The 25,857-nt window shown below is 38.0% G+C and overlaps 1 protein-coding gene across 6 annotated transcripts in view; it reads left to right on the forward strand.

Annotated features, from left to right (window-relative positions):
* Positions 1-25,857, forward strand: part of Cfap43 (cilia and flagella associated protein 43) — an 88,200-nt gene that overhangs the window by 18,552 nt on the left and 43,791 nt on the right. For all 6 annotated transcript variants that reach the window (XM_040272725.2, XM_078053287.1, XM_040272726.2 and 3 more), the window contains exons 6-13: positions 2,583-2,742; positions 5,891-5,955; positions 7,972-8,103; positions 11,651-11,767; positions 16,520-16,600; positions 19,547-19,695; positions 21,209-21,312; positions 25,009-25,149. In XM_040272725.2, the coding sequence (XP_040128659.2) occupies positions 2,583-2,742; positions 5,891-5,955; positions 7,972-8,103; positions 11,651-11,767; positions 16,520-16,600; positions 19,547-19,695; positions 21,209-21,312; positions 25,009-25,149 (949 nt within the window). The remainder of the gene's footprint in view (positions 1-2,582; positions 2,743-5,890; positions 5,956-7,971; positions 8,104-11,650; positions 11,768-16,519; positions 16,601-19,546; positions 19,696-21,208; positions 21,313-25,008; positions 25,150-25,857) is intronic.

A 25,857-nucleotide genomic window follows, 5' to 3' on the forward strand; every position in this document is an offset into this window, starting at 1 on the left:
ATCCCATTGTAGTGTGGGGAAATCTGAGGCAGAAAATTGATCCAAGATATAATGAATTTAATGTCAAGGATCCAGTTTCCTTTTTCCATCTACCCACCCCCACCCCAAGGGTTTTTTTTTTCTTTTTTCAGAAGTTGATAAATATAAATCTTTTTCTTATAACTTAAGTATTAAAACATATTTTGGAAAAATACATTTTTCTTTTTTTTTTTAGTTGTAGATGAACACAATATCTTTATTTACTTATGTTTATGTGGTGCTGAGAATCGAACCCAGGGCCTCACACATGCGAGGCAAGCTCTATACCACTGAGCTACAGCCCCAGTCCTGGAAAAATACATTTTCTAAAGCAGCATTAAGTTGGACTCCAACTTTTTATATTTAGTCTTCAAGTGATGAAAAAGGAGGTTATGTTATTAATAAATATTTTTAAGCATAATTGGTAGCTTTCCTTTTAAAACTTTTATAACTTTCAGAATTGAAAATTATTACATCTGCTCACATAATCCATATAATATCACATTTATTTTAAGTGACAACAAATAGACTTATTAATGGAAAAGTAGTAAGACAAGTTCAGATTTATCTTAAGAAAGTAAATCCACATATAATACTAGTTTAATATACAAAGATTAGACAATTTCCATTTTAATCTTCATATTCTGTTTCATATGACAGATTCATTGGCTTTGGGAGAACCAGATTGGTGGTGGGTGTTTTGTTGTTGTTTTAAATATTTTTTTTATTCTTTTAAATATTATTAAATTAAAATGGAACTATACAGGGCTGGGATTGTCGCTCAGTGGCCGAGTGCTTGGCTCACACATAGGAGCCACTGTGTTTGATCTTCAACCCACATAAAAATAAATAAATAAGTAAATGTATTGTGTTCATCTACAACTAAAAAAATATTTTTAAAAAATGGAAGTATACACCTCAGGTGTTCAACTCTTGGGGTCCTCCGTGTTACCCTCTGTGTTATTCAATTACTCAGTGTTTTAGTCAGCTTTTTGGCTGCTTGTTTTAAAGATTTTAAGCCACTGCCTTGCCAAATAAGTTCTGTTTTAAGGTTTATAATCTAAGGTTAGATGTCATCCAACCAACTTAAAAATACTTTAAATAATGGTGACTCAGTGAATGACTATTTTCCCCTGTGAGTCAAATCTCAGTCAGATACCACAGAAAAGTCATTGATTGGCAGCAGTTGAATTCTTTTGGATGGCTTTTTTTTTTAATTCATTGGGGACCACATGATTACTTCAGCATTTATCTTCCAACTATCCAAGGCTAAGAGGCCATTAATAGTCCAATCATATAATTAAAGTCACTATCTTTTTTTAAAAATTGCCATGATGAGTCTTGCCATGTCTGGCTGCTGCCTTAGACATATTTCAAGGCATCTCGAATGATGATTTCTCTTGAACCCCAACCTTGCACTCACCAAGAAGAATCCATTGCTTTCAGTGACGCTTCTTAAACACCTCTTTACCATAACCTACCATGTCTTCTCATTCTGCTATTGTCAACACTGCTTGTTCCATCAACAGGTGATTTTCCTCAGGACCTGGCACGATGCCTGATGTATAACCAGTACCCAGTAAATATTTATTAAAATATCAATCTTGCTACAAATTTGTACCCCTCAGGAATCTTCTAGAAATAGTGACTTTGATAGAGCCACACTTGCCACTACCTTGTGAGGAGCATAATACTAAAGTGTTATCACCCAAGACAGGGATCAACAAACTCAGGCTTCTTTTTACATCCCAAGCTTAAGAATGGTTTTTGCATTTTTCCCATATTTTTATTGGTGCATTATAGTTGTACATTTTGATCTGTTTTACATGTTGGTTTGATTTTTGCATTTTTTAAAGATTAAGAGAAATAAAAAGAAGATACAGACACATACCTATGTGGTCTACAAAGCCTAAAGTATTCACTGCTTACCAGTAAACATTTGGTTAGAACTTTGGTCCACTTTATTTTCAGTCCCCAAAGTAAGCTTTTCTTCTAGGTACAACCCATAGATTTTGTGTATTTCCCTTTCCAGGAAATTAAATCACACAGGATGTCTCATGAACTAAATTTGAAAGGCCCTAGGTTCTTGTGTCCACTAAGAATGGCCACAGAATCAGAACAAGCTCCTCACATTCTCCATGAACTGCAAGGCTGCTCCAAAGCGGCCTCTTACATTAACCACCTCCTGTAGAACAAGGAGAGGGGACTGCAGATGAAAGTCTTTCCCCCATGGTGATTTTAGCTAGATAATGGCTTTCTTAGATCCAAGACCAAAAAAGTCCACAAAGAAACATTTTAGAAGATATTCCTCAAAACTTCCATGAGAATCCCTGAGAATGGCAGAGCTCTGAATGTGTCAGCAGGAACAACTCTTTTTTTCTTAGTGAATTAAAAATAGAGAGAGGAAGAAGTTCGCTTAGCTCTTGGAATATGGTGAGACCAATTAAATTTATTATATGAGTGTAGTCATTGGTTTCTTTTTGGCAATTGTTTCGATGGGTATTTCTCTGACTCTTAGCCATTACTGCTGTCCTTAACATGAGGTTTTTATTCTTTCCCTGAAGCCAAAAGACGATTTATATCCTTTGCTTCACCCCACTATGCATTGCTGGACTCCATCAAGTGACCTGTATGTTGGCTGCGAAGAGGGTCATCTTTTAATGATTAATGGAGAAACCTTAAAGGTGACCGTGCTCCAAAAGATAGAAGACATGACACAGTCAGGTGAGAAACTGCTCTGGCTTTAGCTTCGCGTGCACTTGAAGATGGGTGCTTTCCCCGTTTCTCCTTTCTCAGACACATCTTTGATTCCTCCTTCTCTTTTGTCCTTTAATTATTTCAAAGTCCTGCAGACACTCCTCACAGCCAGCTACTGTCTATATGAAGGGTTGCTATGCACTTGGCATTCTGCTTCCTATTTGTATGTGTGTTTCATGTACCTCACAAATAACATAAGCAGATGCTTTATGACCATACATAGATTAGGTTAAGAAATGTGCTCAAATTCATCTATATCACGATGCTAATGTCTGAATCCAGACAAGAAGACTTCAGTCTAAATTCTTAGCTGCCGACCTGCATCCTTTCCCATGTACATGCCCCTTCTGCTTAGACAGCTGATCATGCCTTTTCCTGTCCCCAACTCTTTTCAACCCATTCTGCATGGTGATCATCTCCTTTCTTTCCAACTTCTTCATAAATATTACTTTATGTTGCCTGGTTAGAATTTCAAAGAGAAACTTGGTATTCTCCCTTGGGTCCTTGGATATCCTTTCCTGGTCTCATCAGCTAAGGCCTCAGTTGGAACTGGGTCACAGGAGCCAGCATGTGCCAATTGAAGGCACATGGGAAAAGTTCCCCAGGCCTGGCTGAGGTAGTCTCTGTTTCTATGGTTTTTATCATCTCACACCTTGATTTATGGAGCGAACTCAGGACTAACTTCACAGACTTTATCTGTCTGACCCCAACCAGGCAGCCCATTGCTGCCCAACTGCCCTTTATGGGAACCATCTTCAGCACACGTCAAAGGCTGTGCCGCCTCGATTTCAAGCTCTCCTTACTCCAACTCTAGCTGCTCCATTAGTGTTACTCCCCACTCCTCCCCAGCAGGAGTTTTCTCCTCCAGCCAGCATTTCCTCCAGCCATTCCAGATATGCCTCCTAGCTCATCCCCCCGCCACATCTCCTCTCTGAATCTCCCAGTGCCCAGCTCACATACCATCCCTCCAGCACATGCTCCCCCATCCCAGTGGACTTCACAGGTCCAGCTTCCCAGCCGCCCTTCCCTTTACTTCATCTGCACCCTCCAGCCTTGTTCTGTTCTCTACTCCAGCACCTGAAGTACCACCCCAGTGGCTGTTGAAAGAGCAAGCCCCTTCCTGCTTTGTCTTTCCAGCATCAGCATTTCCCTCCTGAACCTTTTTTAAATTTTCTCATCTTTTTTGTGCTCTTTCCAAATTCTGTTGGCTGGCTTTTGTTGTTACCTCAATCTGGGGTGCCCCTCTCTTCTTTGTCTACTCGGTGAAACTTTCCTTCAGTGTGGCACCTCCCCTAGCCTCACACCAACCTTCAGGCACAATGAGGTGCCCTTGTCTGGGATTTCCTGGCCACAATCTTTTGTTGGAGCTTCGTCCTGTGCTATTACTATGGCCCATGTGCATGTCTATCTTTCCCATTAGTCATCAACTCTCTGAGGTCATTGAGAAACTTCATTCTTTGACTCCAAAACGGGATCCCAAGTATTGCCACAGAGTAAATTGGCACCTATATGCATTTTTAAAATAATTACAAAATAATGCTTCTCATTTCCAAACTTCTACCCCACTTTCAATGTATTTTGCACAATTTAGGATTTCATCGTAAATAGTCTTATATTGTTCATTATTTTCTTCCTGCATATTATTTCTTATAATTTTCATGCTTTATTGCAAGTAATGTTGAATACATGTTTATTGAGCCTCTATGATGTGGCAGACACTAAGCAAGTTACCTTAAAGGTTATAGACATGACAAAGGGTCTCGTGATTTCCACCCTCAAGCGATTTAGGTTTTATTGAAGAGGATAAAAGCAGTGATCTCATTAAGAGCAAACTTCACAAGTGCCATGGGATCCACATAAGGAAAAGCATCCAAGCTAAGCCATGCTGAATGTTGCATTTGAACTGGCTCTTGAAGGCAGTGTTCACAGAGGGAGATGTGGCTAGATGGAATTTTTGGCCTTGTTATCTCCATGGATACAAAAACATGGGAAGGTTGAAAAATATTAAGTGCCCAGTTTGGTGCATTGAGTATTATAAAAGAATAGTGAGAACGAGGGGGCATCATGCCACAACTCACCTTTATTGTTCACTCAAGGCATTTATATATATAGTTAATAACAGTAGGAAGACATCAAAATCCCTAGAATAGGGCCAGGTGTGGTGGCATATGCCTGTAATCCCAGCAGCTCAGGAGGCTGAGGCAGGAGGATCTCACGTTCAAAGTCAGCCTCAGCAACTGCAAGGTGCTAAGCAACTCAGTGAGACCCTGTATCTAAATAAAATACAAAATAGGGCTGGGGATGTGGCTCAGTGGTCAAGTGCCCCTTAGTTCAATCCTTGGTACCCACCCCCTCAGGGGAAAAAAAAAACTAGAATGGGGATGGACCTCAGTTGAAATTGTTCTTGTGAAGATTAATTTAGCCAATAGTTCTGGAAAGGAGGATCCTAGATGTGGGTGACCATAAGCAGCAAGCACTCAGACCAGGCCAGGACTCATAAGAACCTGGACTCCAGTGGCAGCTGAATTGGAAAGCCAGGACTCCTGTGCGGTGAGCAGTCTGAAGGAAAGAAAGGGCAGTGTGCTGCTCAGCCTCTAGCAAAATGGCAGACCACAGTAAGCAATAAGCAAATAACTGAATGGATGCCAACTTGAACCTTTGATTTTGTAGTTCCAGGTTGTCTATCTAAAAAGATAATGTGTTTTGTTTTTCCTAAAAAGATAATATTTTATTTGTAACAAGGACAATATTTTATTAGTAACAAATGTTCTTATGGAACATTTTTTCCTTTTTCCTTTCTTTTTATCCACTGTGCTTTATTTATTAACAAATAAATTTACATACTCTAAAATTCACAAATCTTAAGTATACATCTCCATCAATGTAGTTATGGCTTATCTGTTTTTTTCCCCTCAACCTTTTCAACCTGAAAGTGCTTTCCTAAGAAATAAAATATATTTACTATATAATTCTATAATATTTATTACATAGATCTGAGGATGGAGACATTCAAAACACCTTGCTGGATTTAATTAGTGATCGTTGCTGAGCAGCTTTTGTTAATTATTTACATTGCATTGTTAACTGTGTGTCCTCTACTTTACCTTTCTTTTAGAACCTCATCATATCAGCCCAGTCAGCCTGGTGTATCAGAAAGATGGAGTGTTTGCTTCTGGAATTGTAATGTATTTTACTTTTCAAAATTAATTGCTTTCAAGAAAAAAAATTCCCTTTGCTACCATTTACTATTAGGAGCCATATTTAGGGATGTCAAGTTCTGCCACATTATTAATTAGTATTTTTCCCCTTTTGGATGCTATTAACAATTTTTATTATGAAGAATTTTAGTTAGATCCACAAGGTGAAAGAACAGTGTAATGCAGTATTATGTACCTATCGTACTCCAAAAAGCAAAATCAGTTAGAGTCCACTGCCTTTCCCCCAGGACAAAAACACATAGTCTATAACCCAATTCTGTGCTCCTTTCTGCAATAATGTGTTAGGGTGTCAAATATGAATCTGGAACATTTTCTCTAAGTTTTGGCTTAGACCTTGGGCATGACCTCTTGCTTGCATATCGTCATGGTTGAGGTTAGGGTTAGGATCAATATTCTCCTCTGCCTGGAATTCACTTTGAACCAGGCACCACACTGAATGCTTCTCATATATTTTCTAATTGGTCCACACAACAACCTTATCAGGTATAGACTGTTGACATCTTCCTCAGTCACATGAAGGAAGCAAGAGTCACAGAGAAAGTAACTCACCAGAAAATACGTGAAGGACCTTGGCTTGAACCCAGGGATATCAGACTCCACAGTCTATCTTCTCATTCATTAAACATACAGCCTGAGGCTGGAGGATCATAAGCTGGAAGCCAGCTTGGGCAATTTAGTGAGTTCTTGTCTCAAAGTAAAATAAAAGGGCTGGGGTTGTAGCTCAGTGGTAGAGCACTTGGCTGGCATGTGTGAGGCCATGGGTGAAATCCCCAGTACTACAAGGAACAACCCCTGCAAAAGCCACAAAAATTCAAGCAAAACAAAACAAAGTAACAAACAAAAAACCAAGCACAGCCCCAGTAACAGCCATATCGTGTGCCTTCATGCTATTGTAATCAACGCTAAGGTTTTTAATTGACCTATACTAAAATCTCAGGTCTACTTGTATCTGTCCCCAGTCCATCACATCTCCAGGACCCTGAGGGCATCTGGGCAATGACATCATGGTGACAGGTGCAGATCTACCTGCAAGAAGCAATCTGGAGCCCAAGCAACTAAGCTCAGCTTGTAACCCACCCCCACAACTTGACAAGTGGACTACCCACTTCTCTTCCCCATATTTAGTCTGCATTTGTGCCCTTTATGACTTTTGTCCTTTTCAAGGCCATCCTCTGTGTTTATTTTAACTTACTTTACAGAAACAACAGCAGCATTTGCTCTGGTGAGGGATGCAGAATGGTGATGAACTTGAAGATTGCATCTGGAATTTCTCCCCCAATACCTAAGGCTCAAGCATCCCATGTCCAGCCATCTCGCAAACATCTGCTCTTGGTTATACCAGGGTTGAATTTAGGAAATGCAGGATACTTTTTCCCAAAGCCTCCTCACTGTTATAAAAATAACTCAAATTGTTTTTAAGGGTAGTGAATTTAACTCAAACCTATTTATAGCCAACCAGCCAACCAACTCAATTTTACTGGATGGCTGCCATTGTCTAGCATTATGTGAGGAACTGGAGAAGAGGATGTGAAGGAAATAAAAGGCACCCCCACCCCATCCTTGGGTCATTTAGGAAACACACATAATAATGATTAAGAAATTTACTTAGGGTTGGTGTCCTTTGAAATAAGGAGATTGCTGCACACAAGCCAACAAACTGCCTCGTTTGTCCCACCTCCTTTACAGTGAAGAACGTGGTGAGAGATAAATGCTAGACAAGCAATAAAGGAGTGATCAGCAAAATTTTAGGGAACTGAAAAGTGTGTCATAACAGAGATAAAATTGAAGAATGATCAAGGAACCTGGTTAAAAGTTGCCTGAATAAATATGAAAGAACAGTGTGTTCTAGAAAGTGTAAGCACAGATGACCACCCCAAACAGTTGTTGGTAATCCACAGACTTTGCCTGATGAAGAAATTGTACTATGCATTGAGCAAGACTGACTTTCTGATTTTATCTCATTGTGTTTGGTCTGTAGGAAGGCTCTGTGTACTCCTTCATTATTAAAGATTCAAGTTATAAAGTGGAGACTTTTCTTGAGACTGAAGAGCCTGTAGAACATATGCTGTTTTCTCCCAGTTACAAAATGTTGCTGATTCAAACAGACAAGGTTTGTTAGATGGTAATTTCTTGATATGCAATTTTCAGATAATATTATTGTCATCATTGCATGACAGGAATAAAAGACAGAGTGTGCCGAATAGTGATTTTCTACTACTCAGGAATCTTACAGTTACAAATGAAAAACTACCCAATTTAAAAGGCCCAAATGAAAAAGAAATGCTCATTTTTTTTCTTCTTTTTTTTTAATTTGTTCTTTTTAAGTATGCATGGGGTAAAGTGTATTTTGACATATTAGACATACATGGAATATAACTTATTCTAATTAGGATCCCATTCTTGAAGTTGTACATGATGTGGAGTTTCAGTGATTGTATACTCATATATAAACACAGGAAAGTTCTGTCCAATTCATTCTACTGTCTTTCCTTTTCCCATCCCCCTCCCTTCCTTTCATTCCCCTTTGTCTAATCCAATGAACTTCTATTCTTCCTTCTCCCCCACTTTATTGTGTGTTAGCATCCAGATATATCAGAGAGAACATTCGGCCTTTGTTTTGGGGGATTGGCTTATTTCACTTAGCATGATAGTCTCCAGTTCCACCCATTTACCAGCAAATGCCATAATTTTATTTTTCTTTATGGCTGAGTAATATTCCATTATATATATACACACACACACACACACACACACACACACACACACACACACACACACAATAGATTTTCTTTATTGATTCATTTGTTGAAGCTTGGTTCCATAGCTTAGCTATTTTGATGTGTCACTGGAGTATGCTGATTTTAAGTCCTTTGAGTATAAACTAAAGAGTGGGATAACTGGTTCAATTTGTGGTTCCATTCTAAGTAGAAATGTTCATTTTCATTCATGTAACTGAAAGAACAAAGAGTGGATCTGAATCCAGGGGCTCCCGTTGGGCCTTATTTCCTAAATCTCTTAACTGCTTCCCCTCTGCAATTTCCATTGCTATGCAGACTCTCCCCTTGTGGCACTGAGAGCCTCATGCAGCTCTCATTTGTACTTCTGTCCTCATGATGACTTTGGTAGAATGTTACCAGCTGGGGGAAAAATGCCCTGGAACATAGATTCAGGTAGACAAGTCTTATCTACCCCTGGATCAGTCACTATTATCAGGGGGAGTCTAAGCTCTGATTGGCCAGACCTCATGTCTAGCCCTGGGCCCTAGGTAGAGTCAACCCATCCATATATGGTTTGACATTGGGGATATAGGTTGTTCTCTAAAGAAAACGAGATCTCTAAGAGAAGAAGGGAGCTGAATCAATGCAGAGTAAAAACTCATGACTGAGTTATACTGTCAGGAAGACTCCTAATTTAATAGAATGACCCTCAAAGGTCAGGATTGGCATCTACTTATATTGCTAGGCAACAATTTTAGGTAGATTACAAATAAAGTTTAATAAACTTAAATTTGAATATGGAAAGACTTCAGTTTCTGGTGATTACCAGAAGTCAAAACAGCTATTTTAATAAATAAATAAACTTACAACATCTATGGAGGAGAAAAAACTATTTTTAAAATTATCATAACAGAAGAGAAAAAGACCCAAATAAAGTTTCAAAAAAAGAAAAATATGCTAACAAAACAAAAATTAAATGAACAAAAGTAACAGAAGTTTTGATATGGTTAAAAAGGGAATTTATAAACTGGAAGGTAAATCAGAAATTCTTTAGAATGTACCCCAGAGAAACAAAAGGGAGGGAAATACAGAAGGTAGAATAAGAGACACAAATAATACAGTGAAAAGATCTATTTGATTGGCATCCAGACAGGGGCAATACTTAAAAAGATACTGACTTGAAAATTTCCAGAACTGATTAGAGATGAATTTACAGATTAAAGAGGACCAGCAAAGCCCAAGCAAGATCCATAAAACAATATTCACATTTAGACTTCCCCAAGTGAAATTCTTGAAAAACAAGACAAAGAAAGATTTTTTAATTAGTCTAAGAGAAAAGACAGATTACTTCAAAGGAATTTCAATTTGACTAATAACTGATTTCTCTATGGTAATAATGTAAGTAAGAAATAATGGAATATCTTCAATGTGGCGCAGGGGTCAGCAATTATAGCCTGGGTATATTAATATTAGACAAAATAGTCTTGTTTTTTTTTGTTGTTGTTGCTGGAGATTGAACCCAGGGCCTTGTGCATGCACTCTACCAATGCCTGGAATCCTTACCCAAGATAAATGGCTTTATTTATTTATCTATTTATTTATTTATTCAAATTTTTTATTAGTTATTGACGGACTTTTTAATTTTTTTATTTATTTATATGTGGTGCTGAGAATCGAACCCAATTCTCACACATGCTAGGCAAGTGCTCTACCACTGAGCCACAACCCCAGCCCGAAAATGGCTTTATTTTGAAATAATAAAAAATTAAGTTCACCAGGAATATATAAACATTTGAAATACTGAGGCTGGCCTTTGAACTTGTGATCCTCCTGCCTCAGCCTCCTGAGCCACTAAGATTACAAGCTTGCACCACCATGCCCAGCTTGGCTTAAATCTTTACTCCCTTATTTTGTCTTGTAGTATCCTCCTTCTCTGCTTTCTTCTTCTTTTTATCTTCTTACAATTGTCTTTATTTAACTTTAAAGATTTGGGGGGATATATGATTTATTGTCTGAGTCTCCCAGTAAAACATAAGTGCCAGGAGGGCAGGGAATTTCTATCTATTTTGTTCTCTTAACAGAGCCCCAGCATCCATTCAGTATTTGTTGACAGAATGAATGAGAGGTAAAATTAGCAAATACCTGCCAAATTTTGAACTATGCAGAGTTGTATTTTTTAGTTAAATAAGAACATTTTGTGTTTAGAGGCTGGAGTGTGGCTCAGCAGTATAATGCTCGCCTAGCACATGTGAGGCCCTGGGTTTGATCCTCAGCACCACACTAAAATAAAGGTATTGTGTCCAATTACAACTAAAAAAATAAAAATTAAAAATTAAAAAATTGTGTTTCATTCAAGTAAACTTGAACCAGTTGAAACCAAGTTACTTATTGCTGACTAAGTGACCACATTGTATCATAGCTGCTTGACAGAGATGCATACATTACAGATAGATTTTTCTAGTTTTGAGAAGTGAATCTGAGAGCTGAGAATGACAAACAAGTCATAAAGTAACTGCCTCAGCCACATTTTGAGGATTTTTACAAAGGCTTGAATTTTAAATCCATGCCTCCCCTCCCATTGTGTTTAACATGTGCCAGGATTTAGTTCATTTTAAAAACTTTTCTGTTTTTCCATGTTTTCCAACTTCTCTACATAAATACATATTATTTTTAAAATCAGAGAAAGTGTTTTGTTATGTTTTATAAATTAAAAAAAAACAAATGCCTGGAATCAAGGAAGTCCTATTTATTATTTTAATTAGTGAAAATGTATCAATCAATCAATAAACAAATCAAGCATCTAGAGTTTAAGTTTTTTAAGATCAATTCTGTGATTTTCCATCACCTATTCCTACAAGGTGCTTTGTTCACAGTAGGCATTAAATATTTGTTGAACTACATACGCAACGTTGTAAGATGTTTCCTTCTTTCTTTTATCAGGGATCTGTTTATATCTACACTTTTAATGAGAAGCCAACCTTAGAAAAAGTCCTAGATGCTTGTGATGGGAAATTCCAAGCAATTGACTTTATCACACCTGGAACCAAATACTTCATGGTAAGGAATATCTTAATATGGCACAATAGGATTTAAAGATATGATGTTTCTGGCGCTAAGGTTGTGGCTCAGCGATAGAGCGCTCACCTAGCATATGTGAAGCCCTGGCTTAGATCCTCAGCACCACATAAAACTAAATAAATAAAAGCAAAGATATTGTGTACAACTAAAAGAAATAAATATGTAAAAAAAAGATGTGATGTTTCTAGATTAAACTCCTATCCATATCGAATTAGGTAACTTTGGAAATTCATGTACAAATAAGAGGCAGAGGGTATTTTTTGAGTACTTGTAGAAAAGCCAAACACTTTCATTATCAAATCTTTTCTGCTCAGGCAGAATGATGTCATCCTATTGTGATTCCATAATATTATCTTAGAAGCCATCCTTTTAATATTCACCACCCAAGTCTGCAAGCAAGGATTTCAACACATTCATGCTAATGACTTGTTAGCACCCAGTAAACTGTTAGTATTTATCTCCTTCCAGAGTGACAAAGCAGCACCACCCAAGAATGAAGATTAAATATATGTCATTCACACATCATAAATTCAGCCTATTTAGGGAAGAAAAGAAAACTGGTGCATTTAGAAACTGAGTATTTCTGGGCTAGGAATGTACTTCAGTGGTTGGACACTTGGCTAGCATGTGTGAGGCCCTGGGTTCAATCTCCAGGATCAGCAGGGGGGAAAAAAAAAAGAAAGAAAGAAAAGGAAGAAGGAAAGAGAGAGGGGAGGGGGTAACTATGTACTTCTTTCCCAATGTCTATTGTTTATCCTTATTGATCTCAAGAAACATATTTCAGTTTTCATATGATTTATCAATGTTCTAAAAAATATAACCATACAAGCCATGCAAGGCAGCAAAAACCAAGAGAAAAACTTGGAAAAAGCCAGAGGGGGGAAAAGGCAACTTACCCAAAGAAGAACCAGGATAAGAATCATATTGAACTTTTCTTCTGAAACCATGCAAACAAGAGAATACTTAAAATATTGAAAGAAAGAAAGAAAGAAAAAACCCTACTAACTTGGAAGTTTGTATCCAGTGAACTAGCCTTCAAAAGTAAAGAAGAAATTATTTCTCCAAAAAATGAAAATCAAGGAAATTTCTTCTCAGTAGACTTGCCTTGCAAGAATGGTTAAAAGGAATTCTTCAGAGACATAGACTTAGCAGGCAGAAAATCAAAATCAGTAGGGACATAGTAAAACTGAACTGCATCATTAATCTACTGCACATAACTGACATCTACAGAACGCTACATCCAACAATAGCAGAATACATACTCCCCTCAAGCTCACATAGAACATTCATAGAGATAGATCACAGCTGGTCCACAAAACACGTCTTAACAACTTTGAAAGAAAAATAAACCATACAAAGTATGTTGTTAGAACACAATGGCATTGATATATAATTAATTATAGGCTGGGTATTTCTGTAGTAGAGTACTTGTCTAGAATGTACAAGGCCTGAGGTTCAAGCCCTAGGACTGTTTTAAAAAAAAAGTCAATAGTAGAAACCCCACCACCACCTAAAAACTTGGAAATTGAGCAACACACTTTTAAATATCAGATATGTTGAAGAAAATGTCTCAAGAAAAATTTTAAAATTTTAAATTAAAATTAAATACAACTTACCAAGTTTGGGGGATGCAGTGAAAGCAGTACTTAGAGGGAAATTTATATAATATTGGATACCTTTATTAGAAAAGAAAAAGCTAAAACCAATCATCTAAGCTACCACCTTTGGAAACTAGAAAAAGAAGAGCAAATTAGATCCAAGTAATTGGAAAAGAGAAAATAAAAATTATGGGATAAATCAATAAAATTACAAATAGGATATTGACCTAGAAAAAGGAGCCCAGAATCTGATTCTTAAAAAAGATTGATAAAATTGATAAAAATTTAGCCAGTTTAATTAATTTTAATTAAATAAAAATTACTAAAATCAGAAACGAAAGAAAGGTCATCAGAGCAAAACCATGATAGATGTTAAATAGATAATAAGTGAATGTGATGAGTTACTCCATGCCCACAAATCTCATAATCAAGAAAAAACGAACCACTTCCTTAGAAGACAATCTTCCAAAACTCATAGAGAAATAGTTATCCAGAAAGGGCCTAAAATCAAAGAAATTGAATAAATAATTAATAAATTTCCAAAGTACAAAGGCCCAGAGGGGTTCACAGGTGAACATTTGAATAAGAGATAATACCAATCTTACAATCCTTTTTAGAAAACAGAAGCAAAAGGAATACTTTCAAACTCTTTTCTCTGAAGCATTACCCTAATAATAAGACTATACAAAAACATTACAAGAAAACTGAACTATAGACCAATATCTCTCATGGTCACAGATGGAAAACATTCTCAACAAGTATTAGTAAATTGAGTGCAAAGATATGTAAAAAAGAATTTTATACCATGACCAAGTGTTTAGTTACACCATGGTTTGTTTCAGGTATACAAGGCTGATTCAACATTAAAAATCAATTAACCCATCACATCTAGGTTAAATATGATAACCTAAACAAGAAAAATCACATTACTTTATCAATACATGCAGAAAAAGTGTTTGGAAAAAAATCTATTTCCTATCTATGATTAAAAACTCTCTGAAAATAAAGGGTAGAAGGTAGCTCAGCCTGATAAAGAATACCTACAAAATACTTTCAGTTAACATCATACCTACTGGTACAAATTCCTATTCAGCGTCAAACTGGATGTGTGATCTAATGCAATAAGAAAAAAAAAGACACAAAAGGTATATAGACTGGGAAGGAAGAAATAACACTATCTTTGTTCTCAGTTGTCATGATTACCTTTGTAGAAAATCCTAAAGAATCAACAAAATGCTACTAGAACTAAAAGATTACACCAACATTTCAGGATACCAGCTTAACATGCAAAAAAGGACAATTGTTTTCTTATATACCAATAATGAGCAACTGGAATTTTTTTTTTGTGTGTGTGTGTGTGTGTGTTGTGATGCTGGGGATTGAACTAGGGCCTCACACTTGCTAGGCAAGGGCTCTACCACTCAGCTGCATCCCTACCACACCATTACCACCCTGACCCTACCTCACCCCCTTTTTTTTGTGGTACTGGTGATTAAAACTGAGGGAACTTAATCACTGAGCCATATCCCCAACTCTTTTTTATATTTTATTTAGAGATAGGGTCTCACTAAGTTTTTTAGGGCCTCATTAAATTGCTGAGGCTAGCTTTGAACTTAAGATCCTCCTCCTGTCTTAGCCTCCCAAGTCACTGGGATTACAGCTATGCAGCACTATGTCTGGCCAAACAATTGGATTTTGACATTAAAAACATTAACACCACTAAAATGAACTAGGTGTAAATCAGACAAAAAGATGTATATGCTCTATATGAGGAAAGCTATCAACCCTCATGTCAAATAAGATCTAAATAAATGAAGAGATAGTATACAGGACTGCACAGGAAAATTGAATATTGTCAAGTTGTCAGTTCTTCCCAATTTGATCTATAGATTCAGTGTAATTACAATTAAAATCTCAGTTATTTTGAAAATTGTCTGATTCTAAAATTTATTTAGAAAAGCAAAAGACCCAGAATAGTCATTACAATACTGAAAGATAAGAACAGTCAGAGGACTGACACTCTGACTTCAAGATTTAGAATAAAGCTATAAGAATACAGTGTGTTTGTGGTGAAAGTACAGACCAGTGGAACAAAATAGAGAGCCCAGAAGTAGATCCACACAAAAATGCTCAGTGGTCTTTAGCAAAGGAGCAAAGGCAGTTCAGTGAAGAATGGATAATCTTTTTAACAAATGGTGCTGGAACAACTAAACATTTACATGCAAAGGAAAAAACAAAGAATTTAGATACAGATCTTACAATTCTCTCTCTCTCTCTCTCTCTCTCTCTCTCTCTCTCTCTCTCTCTCACACACACACACACACACACACACACACACACACACACAATCAAAAAACTCCTAGAAGACAACATAAGAGAAAATCCAAGTGACCTTAGGCATGGTGGTAACTATTTAAATACAATACCAAATCATAGGTGGAGCTCAGGGGATTTTAAGGCAGTGAAACCATTCTATATGATACCATGATGATGAACATGTGTCAAAACATGTGTCAATACATTTGTCAAAACCCACAGAATGTATGATACAAAGAATGAATGAACCCTAATATAAATTACAGACTTTAGTCAATACTAGTAAATCAACATTGGCTCATCAATCATAACAATGAACCACACAGGGGAAGATGTTAATAATAGAAGAATTGTATATGTAGAGGGGGAGGGAAACACTTTTCTGCTCACTGCTCTAAAAAATAAATTCGGTTAATTAAAAAAAAGAACAGTGTATGATTTCCTATTTTCTAGGCTTGTTCATTAGGCAATAATTGCATTGACCTTCTAAGTAATTTTTATCTTAAATATATTACATGAAAAACTCTTTATTTTATTTTTCTAATCCTAGCTAGTTATTATATGTTACTTAAATTGTATTAAAGACATTTCTTCAGAAAAAAGTGTTGATGTTGAACTTGTAAAATAATTATGTAGAAGCTCTATTAATATGATGACATTTTAAAATTTTGTTTTAATTGTAGATGGTTACAATACCTTTTATTTACTTATTTTTTAACTGATTAATGCCTCACACTGATGTACTAGAAAGCAATTTAGAACATTCATCTGTAGAAAAGTCTTATTTTCCATTTAGAGTTGCCTTTTTCTTTTACAGACAGTCACACATTCAGGGGAAGTTTGTATTTGGTGGATGGAGGATTGTATTTGTGAAAGCAGGATTTATCTGAATACTCCAGTAAGTGTGCCTGATAGATTTTTTTTTTTTAGTTGAATTCTAATTTGGTCTGCCTTCTATATTCACATTTCAGTAGTCTGGACAAATACTTGCTACTGAAGGTTTATTACATTTTCACCTTATAGCTTTAGAATAATCCTTGTGTACAGAGTCTATGCTGCATCCCAGAGAATGAAACATAGCATGTTATTTCGTTGTATAGGAAAGGATAATTTTTTCCCTGATAGCAGTTACTTCTGAAATCCTAGTTGTTTCTATCTCATTCATGCCACAGCTTCATTGTAGACCTGCAGGTGTCTCTTGTGTAGGCTCTTTGCAAGACAAGCTGAGGTTCCACCAGCAAAAAGCTTTAGTGCCAGGGCAAGGGAGGAAGAGTATGCTGGGGTGGGAAGGGGGGCGGTCATTGCTTTTACTCAGAAAAGAAATAGCCCCTTAACCATAGATAGGTAAATGGTCCTGCTTTACAAGGAGATCAGTTAGAAATGAAAGAAAATTACCACTCTAACCAGATAAAGCCAAAATTAAAAAGTAAGGGCTATTGGTTCAGTCAATTATAAAGAACAAAACTTGTCCGGCCTCATGCGTGCCTCAGTCCAGTCGCTCAAATCATATTACTCAAGGACCTGTTTCTCTCTATCTCCACCATATGCCTTTAGTTTTACTTTTGTCTCATTTAGTGGGCTGCAGATGCCACAGACTCCAACATTATACCTCATTGTCAGGGAAGAAGCTTCTCTTTTCTATCTATTGTTTTGATGATGTCCTGGAACTAATTAATATGGCTAAGGAAATGAGAAATGCTAATTGGCTTATGCTCAACCCCAGAAATGGGAGTGAGATCCATTCCACTCAACCCTGAAAATAGGGAAAGGTGGTTTCTCAGTGCATATGCAAGAAATTTGCCAGGAGGAGAGCGTATTATTGCAATAGAACGAACCACAACCTCCACAGCACCTGTCTCTGTGAAACCAACATGATACTGCATGTTCATCGTGTATTTTGCATAAAATAATGTTTTTAAAAAGGACCAAGAAACAATTGTAATGGTGTGACTTTTCTATTAATTATCATCATTTGCTACATTATGGAGTTCTAGATGTGCTATGGATCTTAGTAGGTCAGGAAGTCACAACCTTTCCCCTTTATAAAATTAAAATCTCAATTATAAAAGACTAAGTATCATACCTTATGTTAGAATATTACAAGATGCATAGGATACATAATTCCATGGTATAAATGAAACTCTCCCTCAAAAGTAAAGTAAAAAAACTCTGGACTAAAAGACCATAAAACAGAAGACTCTGTAATCTGTGCAGCAAATGCTTATCTGTATTCATTTCTAGAACTAGATAAGATCTTACAAGTTCATCTGATCACATCTCCATTTACAGATGAGAGACTCAAATGCTTACCAATACCCCCAGGGCCCTATTTAACCTGGACCCATCCTGCTCCTCTTGGCCAAGGAGGGACACAGGCACCATCAGAAGGCCTCCACCAACTTCACAGAGCGCCAAACCAGGCCTTAGACATTCATGAGATCCAGCCTGTGCTGTGGAGGGGCACTGGGTTGTCCCTTTTGGAGGACACTACTGCCCTACAGAGAATTGATCCAGACAAGCCCAGTGATGCTGGGGCCAGATCTGCCTGCCTGTGCCACTGTGAACCCAGTGGTCTTCAGGGAGCCTGGCTCAGCACCACAATAGCTACACACCAGCAGCTTTTCTTGATGACACCTTCAAGGATACAGAAGACTCCTCTGGCTAGTGCTATACTTCTTTAGATTAACACTTTTGCCCTGGGATGGAGGAGAGTTTCAGGTGATTATTTGGGGAACACACACACACACACACACACACACACATTAAGAAGTTTCATAAAATCTCTCAGGTAAAATAAAGATTAATAAAAGCCCACTAAAATTGCATTCTAATGGGGCAGGACACCAGGTACTCATATGAGCTTTGTCACAGCTATGGGATCCTAGGCAGTTGATTTACTCCTTGGCCCCTGTTTACTATTCTGCAAAATGATGATTTCTTAAGTTCTTTTTCAGTCCTAATATTCCACAAAGAATAATCACAGATAAGTTAAACATTTCTGAAATATTTAATATTTAAAGATTCCTTAAATATTATAGGAGTTAATTTATTCTCTTAGACATTGTATTCTATATAAATAATTTGAAATAAACAGGGATCTCTTATGCCCTTCTTTGAACTGACATAGTTATCTTCTTAAGTCTTCCTCCATCATACCAGCACTCCAAGATCTACATTACTTGGAGAAAAACAGTTGTTTTTAAAAATCACATTCTACAAAAATGTCTAGAAGATTCTAGAAATTAATTTTAAATATTTTTATTATTTTGGTCTATTTTTTCACAATCATTTAGATAGATGATTGACATAATCATTTTAACATCATTTAGAGATTAAAATGATGCTATGGTTTAAAGTTCCAGAAACCTCTTTATATTCTATCATTCTAATTTTAGCAAAATAAGATGTACAAGGGCTGGGCTTATGGCTCAGTGGTAGAGCACTTGCCTAGCATGTGTGAGGCACTGGGTTCAATTCTCAACACCACATATAAATAAATGAATAAAATAAAGGTCCATCAACAACTAAACTAAAAATTTTTAAAAATAATATGTACAGATTCCTGTGACTGCTTATATAATTGGAGAGCTCAGGAGGCTTGAGTCTGTAATTTGAAATAAGTACCACACCACATACCACACTTACTACTCTCATTCTGCAGGATTTTCAAAAAATTGTAGACATTTTTTTGTTTTGCTGTGATTGTTTGTTTTTTGGTGCAGAGAATGGAACCCAGGGCCTTGAACACACTAAGCATAGCTCTCACAAGGAGCTACACCCCAGCCCCATAGACTTCCTACCTGCAGGAAAGCAGGCTTCATTTTGTGGGTTTTCTCTTCAACAGACCACAGCCCTGGCTTGCTCTCCCTCCTCCCACTCCGCTGTTGTGGGGACTGTGGATGGTTACGTGTACTTCCTGGATGTCCAAGAGGTGGACTCCCCTGGGGTGATCCACAAGGCCTTCCTCTCCAAGTCTGCTGTGCAGCACCTCATGTGAGCACCTCCTCCTCCTGGCACGCTTCTGTCAGCCTTCTGTTGAGGATTCCAGCAAGACCATCACTGTTTTGAATCTTGAGTTTTGCGTGTTTCATTTGCTTTTCATATAAAACCTTCATTTGGTTCAGTGTTCACAAGGTACAGAGGGGTGTGTATGGAAAGTTCCCCGAACACCAAGTTCTCTCCCTGGAGGCAGCCTGTTACGAATGTCCTGTGTCCCTTTCCAAAGGCATTTTATCCATAAACAATTGCAAAAATAAGCACTTCTTTGCATTAGTGAATAATTATCGAGTGCTCACTCGTGCCAGATGCTTCTGTTACAGCTGCTCCTCCCTCCATTTTACAGGTGAGGATGATGAGGCATGAAGAGTTTAAACAGGCAGCGGCATGTGTTGGGATCAGAGACCAGGCCTCTGGGCCTCAGAGTCGCTGCCACTGCTCTTAAAGGGAGCAAACTACGCAGTGTTCTGGATCTTGTTTTATTTTTCACTTATTTATTTTCACTACTCCCCAAATAGTCTATCTTAGAGAATTTTTATGTCCACATAAAGACCTTCCTCATTCTTCTTTATAGCAGCATAGGATTCCATTATATGAACATTTCAACATTTAAAAAAATAACAATATGTTAATACACATTCAGATTGTTTAAAGTCTTTTAAAGCATTATTTTTAAGAAGACAGTGTAGATACATTGTATTTGAACTTAAAAGCTATTGTTATTATTGCTCTTTCTTTTTAAAATTTATCAAAACAGTAAATATTACACACTGACATTTGTGCCCTGCTTGACAGCTTATTGGAGTTCATTGGATGGGACCCTTAAGGAAGTCTGCTTGTCTCTGCTGGACAGATTAGGGGATTCAGGTCCAAAGAGGCATAGAGAAGACTTTGCTGAAGGTTTTGCAGGCAGCGTGGAGGAGCTGGTTTCTGCCCTCTGTGCTGTTGCTGCAGAGCATCCAGCCCGGCCTGCTGTCACCAGCCAGCTATCACCTCCCCACTCTACTCTGCTCTTCTGTACCATGGTATTTCCTGGGTGCCTCTTCTTTCTCAGATCTACTTCTCTTATTCTGATTTGTCTCTCCTCACTTTTTCTAATTTGAGGGACTAAAGAGATGTTTCACCACATCCTCCTCCTCCTGCCACAGACCAGTCATGGGGTACTGAATGTCACACCCAGCCCTAATTTGAGAATGGCTTATTCCCACTTGAAATAACAAGAAAGCTCTATTGACTTACTTTATTCACTTACAATGACACAGCTGTCCATGTTTCGGGCATCTTCCCGTGTGGAAGGACATCTTCATGTCCTCCGTGGTATGGGTGTAGAGCACAGGGGTTACGTCTACCTGTGATTGCTTGGCTTTCACAAGGTCAGAGACTTATTAACTTATTAACTACCATTGGTGACGGGTTTTGAGCATATCTCCTTGGCCACACATCCATAAGCTTGTTCACTATCTCTCTGGTGAAGCAAGTAGGATCTGATCATTAGATTTCTTCTTTCTAGTTTTGACCAGCGAGGAATATTTCTGTTTGTTGGATCCTCAGAAGGAAACATCTTTATTATGAATGCCAATCCTTCAAGCTCATTTGAGATCCTAGGATTCGTAGGTATGACATAATATGTATTAATTTAAAATACCATTCACTGTATTTCAAAGAATTTCATGTTAGAAAAATAGAACTATAGCAAAATAATTATTTGTATTATGTTTTTAAAAATAGAAACATTTAGATAACAGTCATTTAGGAGGATCCCCACATTATATGTAGAGGTATTTGCTGTGTTAGAGTTACCTGCTTATCTGATGCTAAAGAAATTTCTTGAATCAAGTATTGAGTGTGGCTGAATATTTCTGATGTATATTTTAAGGAGAAATAAGGATGGTTTCTCCCTGAAATATTTTTTAAATGATATTTAGATGTTTATTATTTATTTAAGAACTAATTCTTTTCTCTCTGGCTTTAAGTACCAAACATATATATATTCCCTCAAAAACATTTTCTAAATTCATTCATGAATTTCTAAGAATTTCAAGTGCCTAGTAAGAGCAAAATGCTAAATCTAGGCCTGTGGGAAATGAAAAGGTCAAAAAGACAACTTAGTGAGGGGAGAACAAAGCAAAGTTCTGCATTGGCCCAGAGGCAGAGCAATTAATTCTCCCAGGTGTGAGGGAAGGAGGTAAAGCTGTGCACAGGTATGGAGGTGAAGATGGTAAAGGGAGGGTTTTCCAAAGAAAAGTAGTGAGCTCTGAGGATTCCATAGGTGTGGGATGGGATGTATTAATATTACAGCTCAAGATAAAAAATTTTAATAAAGTCTGATATAACAGGGAAATGGAAGAGTTTATTAGAAGGTGCCCATGACAATTAAGTGTAAAATATGACAAAGGTCCCTGAATATCGTTCCAAGGACTCTGGAATTTGTTCTGTGCTCAGTGAGACATCATCAGAAATTTCAAGATGGAACTGACATGATTTGGCTTTGGCTTGGTCTTCAGAGGATGACTCAGGCATGCATGTGAAGGATATAGTAGAAAGAAAAGAGAATGGATTAGAGAAATGAATAAGGAAGCTGTAATAGTAGTCAAGACAAGAGATAACAATACTCGATCATAATAGCAGCTGGTGTTTATTGAGGGGTGCCTTGCTATGTGATAGCAAGTTTTCTACGGTGTGTGTTAACTCCATTAGCAACTCTTGTGAGATAGATGACTGTTGTTATTCACTTTTTATAGATGAGGCAATTGAGGCACAGCAAGGTTAAGTACTTGTTCAAGATCACACAGGTAGGTAGTGGAAGATTCAGGACTCAAAGACCAACTTCAGGTCATGTGCACAATGCACAAACCCATGCAGTGTCTTGGAAAGAGAGAAGAGGAAAAACTCTGAGTGATGGGATTGGTAGGACTTGGTATTTGATTATATGTGAAAAGGAGGTGTGTTAGCTTCCCAGTCCTATAACAAATACCTGAGATAAATCAAGTTATAAGAGAAAAGGTTCATTTGGGCTCACAGTTTGGGAGGCTTCAGTCCATAGTCAGTCCCATAGCTTTTGGGCCTGTGGTGAGGCAGTACATTTTGGCCAAGAGCTGCTCACCTTAGGGTGTTTGGGAAGAAAAGGAAGACAGAGGAAAGAATTGGGGTCCCAATGTCCTCTTCAGGGCATGCCCCCAGCAACCTAACTTCCTTCCACTGAGCCTTACCTCCTAAAGATTCCACCCTTCCCAATAGCACCACAGGCTGGAAACCAGGACTTGACCCCAGAGTCTCTGGGGGAAACAAATACAAACCACAGCAGGAGAGACCAGCATTTACTCCAAACTTTCTAACCTGGATAGTGGAAGTTTGTGGTGTCATTAATTTGAAGAAGAAGATAGGTTTTGAGGCTTAAATTCTGTATATTTGAAGCCAATAAGCAATTCATTTTGGGATATTTAGCATTAGTTTGGAGATAGAAATACACAGTTCAAGGCTTGATGATAGAATTCTGATCTTGAAAGCATGAACGTTGATTAGTGAAGCAAATCTGAATGTTTACTGGAGTCAAACAGGCAATCTCAATATGTCAATTAGATGGCACCTAGTGTGGTAGATCCTGTGACCAACCTCAGAGTGGACAGATACATGCTGCCTAAGTATCTCACTTCTTAACATCTTTCCTTGGCCAGTGGGTGGGATGAGAAACTGGGAATGGAACACTAGTCTGTTTTGCATTGAAGGTGTGGACAGAGGAAGAGGAGGCAGTGGAGAAAACTGAGGCTGGGTCAGAGTAATGAGAAAAAGCCCTGCCCCACCAAAAAGCATGAGGAAGGTGGGCTGGGTGAAGGTACAGCTGTGACTGGTGTGAGTGCTGCAAGGATGATCTGCAGGGGACCTCTGAGAGACAAAGAGGTCAGGGAGGGACTAGAGGTAAGAAAATGGAGTGATTAAATGTCAAGACTATTTTAGGAAGTTTACCCAGGATGGAAGAATCAGATACCAAACTGAAGGGAAGCAGAGTTGAAGGACAGTTCTTATCAGAAGACAGAGCAGAATAGAAGGAGACTTGGGGACACAAGACCAAAGAAGTGATTGAGCTTGGTGGGTGTGGGGGTGCCACTGTGGCACACACCTGTGATTTCAGCAATTCAGGAGGCTGAGACAAGAGGATTTCAGGCTCAAGGTCAGCCTAAGCAACATAGCAAGACCCTGTCTCAAAATTAAAAATAAAAAAGGCTGGGAGTATAGCTCAGTGGGGTATATAGCTCATTGAAGGGGCTCCCCTGGGTTTAATCCCTACCACAGACAAACAAGAGGTGCTTGATAGTGCAAGGTCCAATTGGATTTGGAGGGGTAGTCTCAAAATCACAGATGGAGCCTGAGATTGATTCCTGCCTCATTATGGAAATAAAGGAGGAGGAACAAAACAGCAAGAAGATGAGAGAGTCAGGATAAGAATCTTGAGGCTGAGTTTGAGTGAGATGGCCTTGATCTTCCTGTTGAGGAACAGGTAAGGGCATGCATCACCTGCACATCCGGGGAAGGGGCTGAAAAGGGGGACAGCTGCAGTATCACCCCTCCGAGATGGAGAGGTAAGTGTGGAGTGAACCCACAGTGGACTGCAGGCATAATATGCCTTGCTGATGTACAGATGCAAAGAACACCAGTGCCTGAGCTCATCCAATATTTAGAGTGGGCAAACTCGGCTGGGGCTGTAGCCCAGGGTAGAGTGCTTGCCTTGCATGTGTGAGGCACTAGGTTGGATCCTCAGCACCACATAAAAATAAATAAAGATATTTGTCCATCTACAACTTAAAAAGTTAAAAATAGAGTGGGCAAACTGGCTGGAGTGCCTGTGCCAGGGCACAAGGCACACAGGGGGCAGATGGGTAGAGATGATAGACTCTGGAAGCCACCCCAGATGGGAAAGAAGCTAAACCAAGCTGGGGGCACTCTGATGATCTAGATATAATCAGGGAAGATCTTCCATCAGTTCATCAAAAATGTTTTTTTTTTAAAGGTGAGCATCTTTTTTTTTTAATATTTACCTTTTAGGTGTGGATGGACACAATACAATGCTTTTATTTTTAATGTGGTGCTGAGGATCGAATCCGGGCCCTGCCCATGCTAGGCGAGCCCTCTACTGCTGAGCCACAATCCTAGCCCCATCAAAAATGTTCTTGTCACTTATGTTTAAAAGTCACTGGATATACTGGTAAATAAATTTGGTTCTAAAGTTTGTATAAAGGCAAGTCTATAATGTGATATAATTGGGGATGGTAAGAAGTTCTGACCACAGGAGCATTGATTTCCATTTGCTTTCAGAGGTGAGCAAGGACATTCTACAAATATCCACGGTGTCTCTTTTGGAAGTAGACGTGGTACAAGTATTGGTGCTTTCTTCACTTCCAGATGCAGAAAAAAGCAGGTTGGAATTATTTACTGTGCCCAAAATACTACCAACAGGTAAAGAAAAACCGACAACCCAACCTATTCTATCTTTGACTCAGCAAAAGTGTTGTTATAGTTGTTTTGGGGTCTTTTTTTTTTCTCCTAATTACATCATTTGTGAAGAGGTAAAATGGCTATTTTTTGTGCATCTTTACAAAGTTAAACTGATGTGACTGTGGAACAACCTGAAATGTGCATTTCCCTCTAGACCTTGTAACTCATGAGTCTACTTTATTAGCAAAGAAAAGAAAAAGGATCAAATGACACTATGTCATTTTGTGATGTCTCTTGTTTTTGTAGCTCTAAACATATATAGTTAAATTCAGACTCTTTACAGTATAGTTACCTTCACTGTTAATTTTTTTTAAAGAGAGAGTAAGAGAGGCAGAGAAAGAGAGAGAGAATTTTAATATTTATTTTTTAGTTCTCGGCGGACACAACATCTTTGTTTGTATGTGGTACTGAGAATCGAACCCGGGCCGCACGCATGCCAGGCGAGCGCGCTACCACTTAAGCCACATCCCCAGCCCAATATAAATTATTTTTTAAAACAACAAAAAAGTTTTACTTCATCTTCTCATAGTTCCAAGAGCATTTCCTACTATGAGTTTATATTTGTATGCCATTTAGAATAGTGTCTGAGATACACAAAATATTCCATAAGGGCTTGAGAAATAAAATAAAATACAGAGATAGTCTTTGCTTATACACTAATATACCCCT

The sequence above is a fragment of the Ictidomys tridecemlineatus genome, chromosome 1 (assembly GCF_052094955.1).
Source record: "Ictidomys tridecemlineatus isolate mIctTri1 chromosome 1, mIctTri1.hap1, whole genome shotgun sequence".
In the NCBI taxonomy this organism is placed as follows: domain Eukaryota; kingdom Metazoa; phylum Chordata; class Mammalia; order Rodentia; family Sciuridae; genus Ictidomys; species Ictidomys tridecemlineatus.